General features: G+C 38.1%; 1 protein-coding gene across 1 annotated transcript; it reads right to left on the bottom strand.

Annotated features, from left to right (window-relative positions):
• Positions 1-1,015: 1,015 nt before the first annotated feature.
• LOC123240996 (phospholipase A2, membrane associated-like) lies at positions 1,016-12,918 on the bottom strand. The gene is made up of 4 exons (XM_044668707.1): positions 12,879-12,918; positions 9,178-9,322; positions 3,019-3,122; positions 1,016-1,197 (listed from the first exon to the last, which is right to left on the bottom strand). Exons 1-4 carry the CDS (start codon positions 12,916-12,918, stop codon positions 1,016-1,018), a joined length of 471 nt encoding a protein of 156 aa, XP_044524642.1.
• Between the last annotated feature and the right edge of the window lie 1,801 nt (positions 12,919-14,719).

The raw sequence follows: 14,719 nt of genomic DNA, 5'->3' as shown, positions 1-14,719 counted from the left end.
TCCCTCTATTGGGGAATGGCAAAACAAACTATGGTATGTGATGGTATTAGAATACTATTGTGCTGTAAGGAATGATGATCTGGAGGGATTCCATGTGAACTGGAAGAACCTCAGTGAACTGATGCAGAGTAAAATGAGCAGAATCAAGAGAATATTGTACATAGAAAGTGAAACATTTTGGAACTATCCAATGTAATGGACTTTACTACTAATAGCAATGCAATAATCCAGGGTACTCCTAAAGCATTTATGAAAAAGAATGTAATCCTTATTGAGAGAAAGAACTATAGGAGTAGAAATACAAAAGAAAGACATATGACTTATCACTTATCACTTGTATAAATGGGTATATGATTTGTGGTTTCAGCTTTAAAAGATTGCTCTATAGCAAAAATGAATAACATTTCATAATGAGTATCAAGTGATTACATTTGTATGACCCAGTGGAATTGCTTGTTGGCTCTGGGAGGGAGGAAGGAAGAGGGAAGGGAAAGAAAATGAATCATGTAAATGTGGGAAAATATTTTTAAAATAAAAAATTTTTAATAATAAAGGAGATCCTGAAGAGCATTAAAGGGAGTGCAAATTTTAAACTGATTGGAATCCTTCCTCTTCATTTGCAGACCTTAGGGAAGACACTGAGACTCTCTGGATGTCACTTTCCTCCTTTGTAAAATGAAGAATTTGGACTGGATCAGTGGCGTTATGGAAACAGGGGCCACTAAGCCCTTCACAATGATCCCTGCCAGCCACAGAATGACTTAGAAAACCATATATTAACAATAATGATATTCTATTGGTTTTATTTATTATTTTGTTGATCTAGTTCCCAATTGACATTGACATTGATAGTTCCCAATTGACAGCCCTAGCCCCATGTTTGACACCTTTGCACTCAAAGCTTTCTAAGATCCCTTCATGCTTAGTCCCATGATTACCACTTCAGCACCAAGTTCATGAGTCTCTTTTTTATTTTCAGTTTTTAATGCTTGAGATGTGGGACCGTCCTGGAGGATTATGAAAGCCTAGATGCTGCAGGAAATTGTATACTGGCAGGACATGTAGAGTTAGACTGATTGCATTTCCTACGGTCATATTTTCTTATTTTCCAACTGAAATGAAGCAGCTGAAACTTCAAACAGTAGGCAAAATTCATGTCACAAATACAGATTTTATTCTTACATAAACTCGAAGTGTCTGAAAACATGGAAAACAGAATAAAAATTAGAGAGGGGGAAGGGAACAAGGGATCAAATTAATCTTCACTATTCCCAATGACTTTTCCATGGCATTTTAGGGTCTATGAAATATATTACATAGATTCTTTCAGTAGATCATGAAGGGTAAGGACCACTCATATCAATAGCCCTTTCCTTCTCTAATTAGGAAGCGTAGGGTAAGAAGATTAGAGAGAGAAAAAAATTCATTAATTAAAAAATAAATTTAATTTAAATAAAAAAGAGAGACAAACAGTGGATAGAGCAAGGGACTTGGAGTCAGAAAAACCAGGTTTCCTATCCCACCTTAGACACTTGCCAAGTACCTAACTCTGAGTAAGAAACTCTCCTTTTAAGGATTGGATTTGATGAATTCTCTGCCATTTTAATTTAGTGATATTAGGATCGAATATGTTTAAATTGGAGAAATGAAATGTTTCAACATAAAAAAATAAATAATATATGTTCATAAATCAATTGTCCATGACTAAAAACAATGCTTGCCATAGGATTTCAGGGAAGGGAAGATCAGTATTGACTAGAATAGTCAAGGATAATTTTTAAGTTTACTCTTATACTAAAACAAATGCATAACAAATGAAAGATACAATAAAAAACACTTGCCATTGCCCATTATGATGACTGATGCATAAGGAATGCACAATATGGGTCTTAATATCAATAATAGTAATTTATCAGAGGAAAAATTATAAAATAGATTGGTGACACAATTTTATAAAGTATACGTGTTTTAAGAGATTAGACAATAAATGTCACCACAAAACAGGTTTGTAATAAAGTCGATAAATATCATGATAAAAAAAGAGAGAGACAAAGAAATTAAGACTCAGAGAGATTAAGTGACTTGACCACAGTCACACAGATAGTCAGCATCAGAGATAGGATTTGAGCCTTGACCTCTCCAAAATTATATAAGCTAATAATAGCTACCCTTTACAGAGCATTTACAATGTGCCAGGTGCTATCCTAAATGCTTTACAATTATTATTTCATTTTATCCTCACAACAACCATTATTTCTATTTTACAAGTAAGAAAAGTAAAGCAGACTTTGGTAAATGACTTGCCCAGGATCACACTGTAATTGTCAGCCACTGGATTTGGACACAGATTTTGCTGACTCCTGACCTGGTGCTCTATCCACTGAACCACCTAGAAGGCTTATAAGAAAAACAAAAAAAGTTTTTTAGTAAAAACTTGATTTATATAAATTGATTATATAAACTATATAAACTTGGCTATATATAATTTATATAATTATATAACATATATATTGATTATATAAACTATAATAAGGGTATATGTTAATATGTAGAATGTATAAATGAATATATAAACTATAGTAAGAGCCACTGAACTTGCATTCTGTCTCCACAGTAATGGATCTACACATGCATTGGGAGGTGGTACATTAGACAGAGTACCAGACCTGGAAGCTACACTTTAAAGAACACGAGGATTCAGGAATATTAACCTGAAGAAAAAAGGTCCTCAATGAGGCAGCTGGGTCGTGCAGTGGATAGAGAGCCCTAGACCTGGAATCATGAAATCCTGAGTTCAAATCTGGCCTCTGACACTTGATAGCCATGTGACCTTAGGGAAGTCACTTAATTTCTGCCTGCCTCAGTTTCCTCATCTGTAAGATGGAGATAATAGCACCAAAACTCAGGTTGTTGTGAGGAACAAATGGGTAGTATTTATACAGTTTACCACAGTGCCCTGCATATAATAGGCATTATATGAAATGCTAATTGTTGTTATTATAATTGTTATTCACTTACCACAATGTAAATCATTTGCCTCAAAGGAATAGTCATAAGGACGCCATTCAGCGCCACATTTAGCACCTATCATCTTATAGCAACATTTATGTCTCCAACAGCACCTGCCCAAAAAACAAAGACCAAGAGTCAGAAACAGAAGGGCTCCAAACCCCACCAAGTGGGCACTAAATGCTCTGCTAACAATTCCAAGGATTATGAAATTGGGTCTTCATTTTGTTACCAAAACACTGACACCCTAAAATTCTCCGATGCCAACCCAAACTCTCTCATGCTTGAGAACAGGCTGTTTTCTAAGGGTCAGCCTAATTAAATGTAGAGGAATTCATTCTCCCAAGCCTTATCTTACTGTTAAGTCATTGTTTGGGCCTCAGCAGCTCTTGAAACCATCTATAAAAGGCAGAGAATTAGAAATGAGTCAGTGCATAGAGCTCCCCTCAAGAAATCACAGGTTTCTACAAGACTACAGTAGGTGCTTAGTGTAAATGTTCTGTGAAACATCAAAGGAGGACGAGACCACTTCATTTGGGAAAATCAGAAAAGTCCTCTTGGAAGGGGTGAATGGCTTCTGACACAGTTTGGAAGGATGGGAAGGATTTTAGCAGATAGTCACTAACAAGATAGTGGGGTGAGTCAAACTCCCATATCCACCACCTCAAAATGAGAAGAAATGGGCTTCAATCAGTGGCGAGAATTACAACAAATAGAAGCTGAAAAAGTTTTCCAAAACAATAGTAGTGTATCAGGTAGAGGACCAACTTCTCATACTGTTCCACATCTGCTCCAGTAGACCAGCCAATCAGAACTTGAGTACTCTACCTTTTAGTTCATCCCCTGTTAGCCATAGCCAAGTTTATTTTCTCTTTCTTCCATCTACCCAAACTCAATAATGGGAAGAGAATGCTGAATTTATTCCCCCCTTTGGCAAAGAAAGTAGACAACTGGGACAGAGGGAGAGATCCAGAAGAACTTTCCAGCTAGAGGTTTCCTGAGACTGAAAAAGGAATGCTTTCAACCACAGTTGTCTTTCTATAGTTTCTACATTAAAAGACCCAGATGCTGACTCCTCTTTCACGATTGACCTCACCTCTCTCAGCCTCTTCATACAGCTCTTTCAAAGGATCCAGGGGAAGTCATTAAAGATACCTACTTCTAAAATTCTGGTCAAAATCTACCTACTTCTAAAAATCTGGTCTACTCAACCAAACAACGTTTACTTATTCAGCATTTCTTACATGCAAGGTATGGTGCTAAGTACTAAGATGAGCACGGAATACATTTTTTCAAAAAGGAACTTGAGGGAAGAATAGAAAAAGGCTTCTTCTAGGCATTTGCACTTGAAGGAAATTCAGCATTCTGAGATTGGAAACAAGAAAAGAGAGATCATTCAAGGCTTAAGAAAAATCCTTTAGAGAAGTTCAACAGGAGATAGAATGTCATGCAAGTCGAATGGACTGGAATATAGTGAGTGTGACTGGGAGTAATGAGTATTTAGTACATTATTGAAATCTAGGTTGGGGCCAGATTATTGAAGGGTTGAAAAGAGAAATGTTTATTTTTATTTCATTATAGAGCCAAGAAGGAGTCACTGGGATTTCGTGAGCAGAGCATCTGGGCTCTCAGAATATCAGTGAGGATGGGGCAGAGGTGGAACCAATATGGCAGAGTAGCATTGAGCTCCCTCCCCTCCATACCACATCCTCAAAAAAGCTCTCTTCCAAACAGATCTAGAAAACATATCAGACCAAATTCAAATGGCAAAACCCAAGAAAGAGTCACAGGGAGTCATTTTTTTTCAGCCCATAATAGGAAAGGGGAACAGAAAGCAGAGGTCTCTGGGCACTGGGGATGGGGTCTGACCAAGAACATGCTATATGGAACATCCCAAAATCTAAGGACTGAAAGAGGACCAGAGCTGTGCACCAGAGTAAGACCTAGACCAGGGCACCTCAGGCTCCTGCAAGGTGTGAGGACAGATGCCAATTGCCAGCTTTGTTGCTAAGTACCCAGTTCCAGGTCACAGGTTCAGGGCAGACTGAGAAGCGAATGATGCCTAGGGATGACATTCCAAGGCAAGGAGTGGTTGTACTCCCTATACTATGTAATGAGTGAGGAACAAGGTCAAAAGCAAATTTTAGCTGTATAGCTCTGACTCCCAAGAGAAGAGCAGGATCTCAAATCCAATTTCTAGTTTAGCCTGCAGCCTAAAGAGGAATAAGTAAGACCAGAATCCTAGGGCAAAAGAGTACCTAATAGTTTGGTCCCTCTGAACTAGCAGAGCTTTCTAGCAGCCTAATCATCACTGAATCCAACAACTACTGGAACCTGAAAGAAGGCAATCCCATTAGCTTATTGCTCAGACCTAAACCCAGATCAGAAACATAAGCTCAGACCAATGGGGCAGGGATGTTGTAGAAATATAGCCTTTAATTAGCAGAGCAGACTTATTGGCAAGGGAATTCCAAAATCTTGAGAGTGGACACAGTGATATTTTGAACCTGGCACTGAGGACCTGAGGTCTGAAGTCTAATGGTGGAGTTGGTGAGACAGACCATCCCTGAAGCTCTTTCCCTAGATTTTGGATTAAGTACCATCTTCAATCAAGCATCCCAGTGAAGGAAGAAGGTAGAGAAGTGGTTGTGACTTTGTGGTGGACACAAAGACCATCCCTTCTCCTTCTCCTAACTTTTGGATTATCTTGCTTTGTTTTCAAGTCTCCTGTGACCAGCTTTGAAGACATCAATATTGGGCTTCTATGTGAGATCCCCTCCTCCCAGAAAGACCTTGCTAACAGTCTGCTGTTAGATTTAGCCAGTAGAATAGATTTTATCCATCCCTTTACCCTGGGTGGAGATCCATAGATCTTAGAGTCAATTTACCTAAACCTTTCATTACCCATCCCAATTAATCATTAAATATCTGTTACCATACTCCTTCCTTGTCTGTCCTTACCCAGATACCTAGATTGACAAATACAAACCCACTGTGAATCCAACCTGTTTTCCCTTGTCATTCATCTATCTGTTATCCCAGCTATTCCCCAGCTCAGTGTATTACCTGTGTTTACTTATTACTTATTCCAGTTTCCCTTAGTCTTTATTTATTCATTTACCCATTCCAGTTAGTTCATTTCAGTTGTCTATTCTAGTTTCCTTACTTCTTTGATAAGACTTGTCCCAGATCAGACCACTTTGGGAGCACTGAAAGTTTTCAGTTTCCTAGCCTGAAGTCTCTCTGAGGTCTTGCATTAAAACAACTCTCGATACATCAAGAAAGTAGCAACAGAACTGGCTCAGATATTCTCTCCAGAAGTGCACAGAGCCCAACCATAACACAAAGTCTGAAGTCACGTAATAGACTAGAAGAATCAACAACAACAAATTCCACAATAAAAAGATATAGTGACAAGAACATTCAATATACAAACCCAGAATGAGAGAATGGCATACAAAACATCTTCAAGCAAAATCTTAAGGAAAAAAAAAAGGCCAGCTAGGAGATAAATTCAATTAGAATTCTTGGAAGACATAAAGCAAGAGGTTTTTTTTTAAGATAAAAAAAATTATAAATTAAATCAGGGCCTGGAGGAAACAAGGAAAAAGAAATGAGAAATATAGAAAAAAGAATTTGAAAAAGAGTAAACAGATTGGCACAGGATGTTCAAAACTTTGCCAAAGGGGGGCAACTGGGTAGCTCAGTGGAGTGAGAGTCAGGCCTAGAGACAGGAGGTCCTAGGTTCAAACCCGGCCTCAGCCACTTCCCAGCTGTGTGACCCTGGGCAAGTCACTTGACCCCCATTGCCCACCCTTACCAATCTTCCACCTATGAGACAATACACCGAAATACAAGAGTTTAAAAAAAAACTTTGCCAAAGTAACAAACTTTTCAAAAATCAGAATTGAATGAATAGAAGCTAGTGACTTTTTAAGACAATAAAAAATATTAAAACAAAGTAAAAAAAACAAAAAAGGGGGAAATTAATAATAGTTTAAATTTAAGATAACTATCTCATAGCAAAAACAAATCACCTGGAAAACAGAGAGAAAATTTAAGGATTATTTGAATAACAATGTCATGACTACACAAAAGAGCCTAAAACATCATTTCAAGGAATCTTAAAAGAAAATTGCTCAGATTTCTAAGAACTAAAGAGCAAAGTGAGAAGACACTTCCTAAAAGAAGCCTCAAAATGAAAACTCCTAGGAATATTAGTCAAAATCTAGACCATACTGGTCGAAGAAAAAATACTTTAAGCAGCTAGAAAGCAAGAATTCAAGAGCTGAGAAACCACAGTTAGGACCACATGCTATTTAGAAGCTGCCACTTCTTAGAAGTGGAAAGCTTCCAGAAGACAAAGGATATAGGCTTCCAATCAAGAATAACTTACCTAGAAAAACTGAATGTAATGCTATATGAGTAAAAAAAAAAGAAGAACCTTTAATGAAATAGAAGAATTCCAAGCATTCCTGAAAAAAAATCAGAGTTACACAGAAACTTTAAAGAACAAACCCTGGGATCAAGAGAAACAAAAAAAAGGAAGTGTGAATAAACAGCCAAATGAACTCAACAAGGATAAACTGCTAACACTCTAATATGAAAAGATGATACATGTGTTTCCTCAGAACCCCTAGAATCCAATGTCATTGATAGAGTCTAATCTAATTATTATGTCTTGAGATGGATCTGTTATGTCTTAATAATCTTAAAAGAAGAAAAGAAAAGTGTGGGGAAAAGAAATATTCTAGCAAGTAGAAGGAGGTAGAAGCAACAAGGAAGGTTAAGGAAAATTATCACATATAATTTGAATATACAAATAGAAATCTATATAAAGAAGGAGGTAGAGTTCAAGGGAACAGCTGATACTTGGACCTCACTTTCATCTAAACTTGTGAAAGGATGTAAGAATATGCATATGTATATACATATACATGTATATATAGAATTGCATATGGAAATACATCTCACTCTGAAAGAAAATAGTAGGCAAAGAGGAGAAGGGAGAAAGGAGAATTACAGGTAGGACAGATTACGAGGAGAATTAGTCCTAAGCAAAACAAACTCTAAGGATGCACAAAAATATTTATAGCATTTTTTGCAGTGGCAAAGAATTAGAAACTAAGAGAATGGCCATCAGTTGAATAATGACTGGATAATTTATAGTATATCAATGTAATGGAATACTATTGTGTCATAAGATAATGAAGGGGATGGATTCAGAGAAATCTGGGAAGACTTCATGAACTGATTCAGAGCAAAGTGAGCAGAACCAGAAGTACAAATTACTAACAGAAAAAATTATTTAATGGACAGAGGACTGGTTTGGCAACAGAAAGGTGTAGGTTCAAGGCTTCTTTTGACATTGACTTATTCTCTGGGTGATCCTGGGCAAATAACTTCTCAGTATATGAGGCAACTCTGTAAGTTAAAGACTGTAAGTTAAAGAATAATTCCTGAGGTGCCTCAGTGGAGGGATTTTTCACTTTGGGAGTTCCCCACACTGATGGCATCCTAGGTCCAGATAGCAACAATGGAAGCAAGAGCAACAACAATAATGACAATAATATAACTCACATGTCTATAGCACTAACAAGAGCAGGCTAATTATGACAATGTTGGAGGGGGTTCTAATGTGTGGAATGGGAGTCTTCCCTGTTATAATGAATATAAAATTCTAAACCTCTACAATAGAGAAGGAAAAACCACAGCAAGTCACAGGAACACATATTTAGAGTTAAAAGTCACCTTTTAACAAACCTAACCCCTTACTTCATATATGAAGAAAGTAAAGTCCATAAAGATTTGAGTGACTTACCCAGGTGAGTAATTAGAATTTTCTCCCCAGAACTCTCTTTCCCAGCTTCCCATTTTCATTCTCACATTATGTGCTTATGCTTTGAAGATAAAATTGTGGGTATAGCTCCTCCCTCACTCTCTTTTCCTGGTAAGGCGGTTGTGAAGGTTGGGTGAGAGCCAGGCAGGAGAATTTAACCCACATGGTTTTACTTAGGCTTTATACTTTTGTTCTTTTATTTCTTCTACTTCAAGTGATTACTAATAAATCTTATAAAATATAATACCTGGAGTTATTGATATTAATTTTCATTTTAACACAGGGTTATAGTTAAGTCCACCGTAATAGGAAGAGGAAGGAAAACTCACCTGTCAACATGGTCCTCTGGACTCACATTGTCCCTATTGTCACAGGAGCAGCCATAATTTTCAAACATCTTGGAGTAAGAGTATCCTGTCAAATGCTTAATCATTGTTCTGTATTGTATCATACCCCCCTGTCCATTCGACACTCCTGTAAAACAGTCCAGTAGCATCTGGTTAGATATGGGCAGCCAGAAACACTGCCTCCACCTGCCCATGAGCTCTCCCTGCCATGAGGTTTGGCAGGGATGTATTTGGTCTTTTCCCTTACCCTCCCAGACTTCTAGGTAGAGAATCTTGGACCTTATAAGAAGGCAGAAGGTGAGAGAGGGAACAGTAGGATCACAGATAAGGTTCCCTAGCTGCTTATTAGAAATATAACATACCTCCCTCTCATTTTTCTCCTTCTTTTAGTAGTGTAGTAGGTAAAGGATATGTTCTTTGGTGAGAACGTCTAGGGAAAAGAGATTCTCAAAGAATAAAGAACATTTAGATAAATACCAATGGAGGCAAAAACAGAATATTGTCATTGGAGTGTGCTATAGCACACTTAAACAGAAAGAGGAAATAGATGAAGAAGATCTAGAAGAAAAGATAACAAATCTGACCTGAGGGTTTGCAGGCTAGGCACAGCATAGGACATTGAGAAAGATAAGAAAGCCAGGCGTAGTCTCACATGTAGTCTAGATTTTAAGTGATTTCAAAGAGTTTAGAAGATATGAGAAAGGTAGGATGCCATGTCCTAGAATTCTACAGGAGAGGTCAGCCCAAGAGACACAGCCCAAGATAACTCTCAATAATGAAATTCTGAAGACAAGAGGGCAACAATTCTGATCAGGACCTCAGATAACACAGCTTGCCCTCACTTTAGTACTTATTTCAAGTGGCGTACAATGGAAATTCAGGAATGTTGCACTTCCAAAGTGCAGCATGAGAACCTTACCTGTGATTCTACTATTCCCTCTCTCACCTTCTGCCTTCTCCCCAGGCCTGGCACTTAGTAGGGACTAGATAGATGCTGGCTATTATTTTGAACAAATTTTTAATAATTACTAGTAATAATTTTTAAAACCATTAAGGATAGCTAACATTTTTATTGCTATTGATACTTTTATTATTCCTCATTTTAATAGCTAACATTTATGTAGTGCTTACTATGTGCTAAGCACTATGCTAAGCAATTTACAATTATTATCTCATTTGATTGGCTCAACAATGCTGTGAGTCAGGAGTTATTATTCACATTTTATAGATGAGGAAACAGAAGCAAGCAGAGGTTAAGGAACTAATCTAAGGTCATATAACTATTAAGTATCTTGGGCTAAATTTGAACTCAGGTTTTCCTGACTCCAAGATAGTCATTGTTCCACTTATTATTACTATTATTGACAACATTGTTCCAAGGATTCTCTAGATTGACTCATTTCCCAGAACATTAAAACAAAAGACAAAGATTGAATTAACTATGAATTGGGTTTGCCTTCTCCCTACAGACTGTTTAAAGCAGACAAGTATCTTTCCAATTAACTTAGCCAGAATTAGGAAAATATAATTAAACCAAGAAAGATTAGAAAGCCAGGCATAAATAGTCTCACGTGCAGCCTAGATTTTAAACAGATTTCAAAGAGTTTAGTGGACATGAGGAAGGTAGGATGCCATGTCCTAGAATTCTACAGATGTCAGCCCAGGAGATATAGATAGCTCTCAACCATGAAATTCTGAAGGCAAGAGGGCATTGCTGTGCATTTTTGAATTCACGTAACCAGTATGTTACCCTTTTCCCTAAAAATATATAAGTTCCCCATTTTTTATAGATCAGCAGAAATTCCCAGTATTACATTGCTGTGTGTCTTTCCCAAGACTAAAAGCCTCTCGGGGCATTGGCTCTATGTGTTGGGTTTTGTTTTGTTTTGTTTATCATAATCTCTTTTGCCCCAATTAAAGACTTTTATTATAACTGTTCTAGTAGTTCTGTGATTTTTTTTTCAGGTTTACATTATCATCATCTTAATTGAGATAAACAAACAGTATCTGCTTCTTTTCATCTGATGGAGAGAACTCCCTGAAGTCAATGCGCAGGAATATTTACAAAATTTAGAGAATTTCTCTGTGCTATTTGCCAGGGAGAGGAATTCTCATCTTAATTCAGTTCTGGGAACCCATGAGTTCATGCTCCATGTGAAAATACTGCTCTTGAGATAATTCTTCAGGAAGTCAGAATAAGTAGGTAGGAGAAGCTTTGGCTAGTCAGACTGAGCCTAAAACTTTCCTGTTAGGCTCCTTCTTTTTTCTCCTTTACCCACTTTTAGACACTGTCCTCTGATCTCTGTAGTACATATCCTCTAGGGTTAGAATAGCTCCTCCTTCAAGGGACCCATCGAGTTTCTTTTAAAAAATCATAACTAGCATTCATATACTTACAGGTATACAAAACACTCTTCAGATATTAATTCTTTTGATTTTCACAATAGCCTGGGAGGTGGGTGCTATTATTATTCCCATTTTACAGATGAAGAAATTGAAAAAGACAGATATTAAGTAAATTGCCCAGGGTCACAGAGCTAGTAAGTGTCTGAGGTCACATTTGAACCCAGATCTTCCTGACTCCAGTTCTTCACTTTATCCACTGGATTACATAGCTGCCAAGACTCATACCATCTTTAAGACGATCTGTCTCTTTTTAGTTGTGTCTGACTCACTTGGGGTTTTCTTGGCAAAGATTCTGGAATTGTTTGCCATCTCCTTCTCTGCCTTTCTCGCTCATTTGACAGATAAGGAAACTGAGTTTAACAGGATAAAGTAACTTGCCCAAGATCACACAACTAGTAAATGAGGCCAGATTTGAACTTAGGAAGATTAGTTTTCCTGACTGCAACCTGGCACCTACTGTGCCACCTAGCTGCTCGATACCCCTTCACTAGAGATTTTTTTAAAAAGATTATTTGTCACATAAGCTGTACAGAGATCCTTTATCAGGGATAGGTTGAACTAGGTGGTTTCTGGGTTCCCTTCTAACTGAAATCCTTTGATTCCTTTTTTTAATGTCTTTCAAAATCAGCTATAATTTTAGGATTCTAACTTTGACTTTAGGGTTCCCGTTCTATTATTTTAGGGACCCTTCAACAATGTTCAACATCTATTACTCTGACCCTAGTTGCCTGAGCTCCCCATTGCCACACACTCATTCCCCAAATGCTTCCTAATTCCTGACCCCATCTTCACTACATATGAGATCTAGAAGTAGAAAAAACCCTAGAAATCATCCAGTGTCATTCTTGCCATTTTGCAGGTAAGGAAGCTAGATTCCAGAAAAGTTAAGTCATTTGCTTGACTTCACATAGGTTATGAGAAGCTTAACCAGGATTTAAAGTGAGGTCTAGAACTTCACACCCAGGGTTCTATCCATTTTATCAGTGTGCCTCTGCTTGCTGAAATCCATTCCCTCTGCTTCAGTCATAAGGAAGGGTTCACAATAACATTTACTAACCAGGAAAATAATCTTTGCTAAAATGTTAGTTACTCAAGTTGGATACAAGGTCAGCCCCTGTGGCAGGCATCTATGGAGATACTTTGGGGAGAGGAAATCCTTTCAGTGCCCCGGCATCTTTCCTTATAAAGACATCCCCCTCCCACTCTAAGGTCTGTGGGTTATGGAGTCCACTTGTGGTAAGAAGTCATGATTCAAAAGCTATGAGGTTGGCACTTACCAAATATCAGGAATGAGCACAGCACAAGTAACGTCTTCATTCTGTTGGCTGTGGGCACGTGAGGGCTGGGAAGTAGAGACAGAGAGGGAAGGTGGTGTGAAAAAAAACAATGCCCTTCAATCATCCCACCCCACTCACAGCCCTAGCCCTCACCATAGAGATAGACTGCACAAGAAATTCCATTCACCTGAGGTTCTTCTTTCTGGGGATAAGAGGCCCAAATGGAAGCAAGTCCCAAGATTCTTCCTGCGGGTGCCAAGTCCCCTTTTTATTGGCTACTATGCCATCATCTTCCAGCCTTCTTCCCAAAGTCCTAGCACTGCCAAGTATAGCCTTGACTGTTTATTCTAAGGAAGAAACTTCTTTCCTTTCTTTCCTGGTCCCCTGCAGGTGTTTGACATTCAAAACCAACTACAGCATAGAGTTTTGTTAGTTTTTCTGGGATAGGGCCAAAACAAGGTAAACCTGGAATTAGAAATTGGTTCTGATTCTGGTCTCCTTGGCACACTTTGACACTTTTAACATTCTCTTTTCTGGAACTGAAGTATTACCTACTAGAAACGGGTGAATGCAAAAGTACTTGCCTCTCATTCTCCTCTACAAAAGCATACAATTTCAACAAGGTCAGTCCAAGGGGGGCATAACCTCTGATGAAAAGGGACTCCCTTTTTGTATATTTACAAACTTAAGTCTTTTATTATGGTAGCCTGAGGACAATTTTAATTACGGTCATAGCTCACAAATATAGGAACTTCTTGAAAAGGGATAGAGCAAAATAAATATTCAATTCACAATATGAATCAGGTTTTGGGACAAGTAATTTGTTGCTACAAACAAAGGCATGGTGAACATGGAAGAATCACAAAACATCTTTTTTTTTTTAAACCCTCACCTTCCTTCTTGGAGTCAATACTGTGTATTGGTTCCAAGGCAGAAGAGTGGTAAGGGCTAGGCAATGGGGGTTAAGTGACTTGCCCAGGGTCACACAGCTGGGTGCAAAACATCTTAACAGAACAATTAGAACAAAAAAATCAGTAACAATGTATAACTGATGTTACAATTGTCTGGGAGGCTAATACTTAAACATCATCAGAACAAAGGATAATTTATAGGTCTACTAATTAGTCCTCTTAACTTTCACCCCAGATCCTTATTGCCTTGACAACTCTGCTAGTAAGATGGCCAGGTTTGGGTTAGTCCTTGGTGTCAACCTCTAATTTAGAATTTTCCTTGCCACCAGTCAACTCCAAACTGGTGGGATCGAAGGTATCTAGATGTCTAAAACTCATAGGTTGCTTCCAAGCCTGGATGTATTCATCTTGGGCACTCATTCACCTAAAATCAGTCATTTTTCAGTCATGTCCAACCCCTATTTGCCTCTTTTGGGCTTCATTGACACAGAATTAGAATGGTTTGTCATTTCCAGTTCATTTTACAGATGAGAAAATAGAGTCAAACAGGGTTATGACTTACCCTGGGTCACACAGCTAGTAAGTGTCTGAGGCCAAATTTGAACTCATGAATATCAGTCTTCCTGATTTCAAGCCCAATACTCTATTCATTGTGCCTAACAATAGGAAACAGCAAATACAAAAACAGCAAAGTCTGACAGGGGCACAAATACAGGCTTGGCTGAAAAGGATGTGCCTCATAGTGACATGGAAGTCAGGTGGAGGTAACTGCCCTTCCCCATCTGACTCTAAATAACTATCTCAAAACAATACTCTCTTGTTTTACAAGAGAGAAGCAGGGGCAGGGATTTGGAGCCAGATTAATCTCTTTTGTAAACCATTGAGTCATCACCCCCTCTGTCTCAGCAGTCAGTCAGGAGACTCTTTTCC

The sequence above is a fragment of the Gracilinanus agilis genome, chromosome 3 (genome assembly GCF_016433145.1).
Source record: "Gracilinanus agilis isolate LMUSP501 chromosome 3, AgileGrace, whole genome shotgun sequence".
NCBI lineage: Eukaryota > Metazoa > Chordata > Mammalia > Didelphimorphia > Didelphidae > Gracilinanus > Gracilinanus agilis.
This window is presented reverse-complemented; position numbering and strand designations above follow the sequence as displayed.

Excerpts from the sequence above, each read along its gene's own strand:
- LOC123240996 (XM_044668707.1), bottom strand. The coding sequence starts at position 12,918 with ATGAAGACGTTACTTGTGCTGTGCTCATTCCTGATATTTG. Across the intron at positions 3,123-9,177 it reads CCAGAGGACCATGTTGACAG|GTGCTGTTGGAGACATAAAT; the intron begins GTGAGTTTTCCT and ends TTTTTTGGGCAG. Across the intron at positions 1,198-3,018 it reads GGCAAATGATTTACATTGTG|ACACTTCGAGTTTATGTAAG; the intron begins GTAAGTGAATAA and ends CCATGTTTTCAG.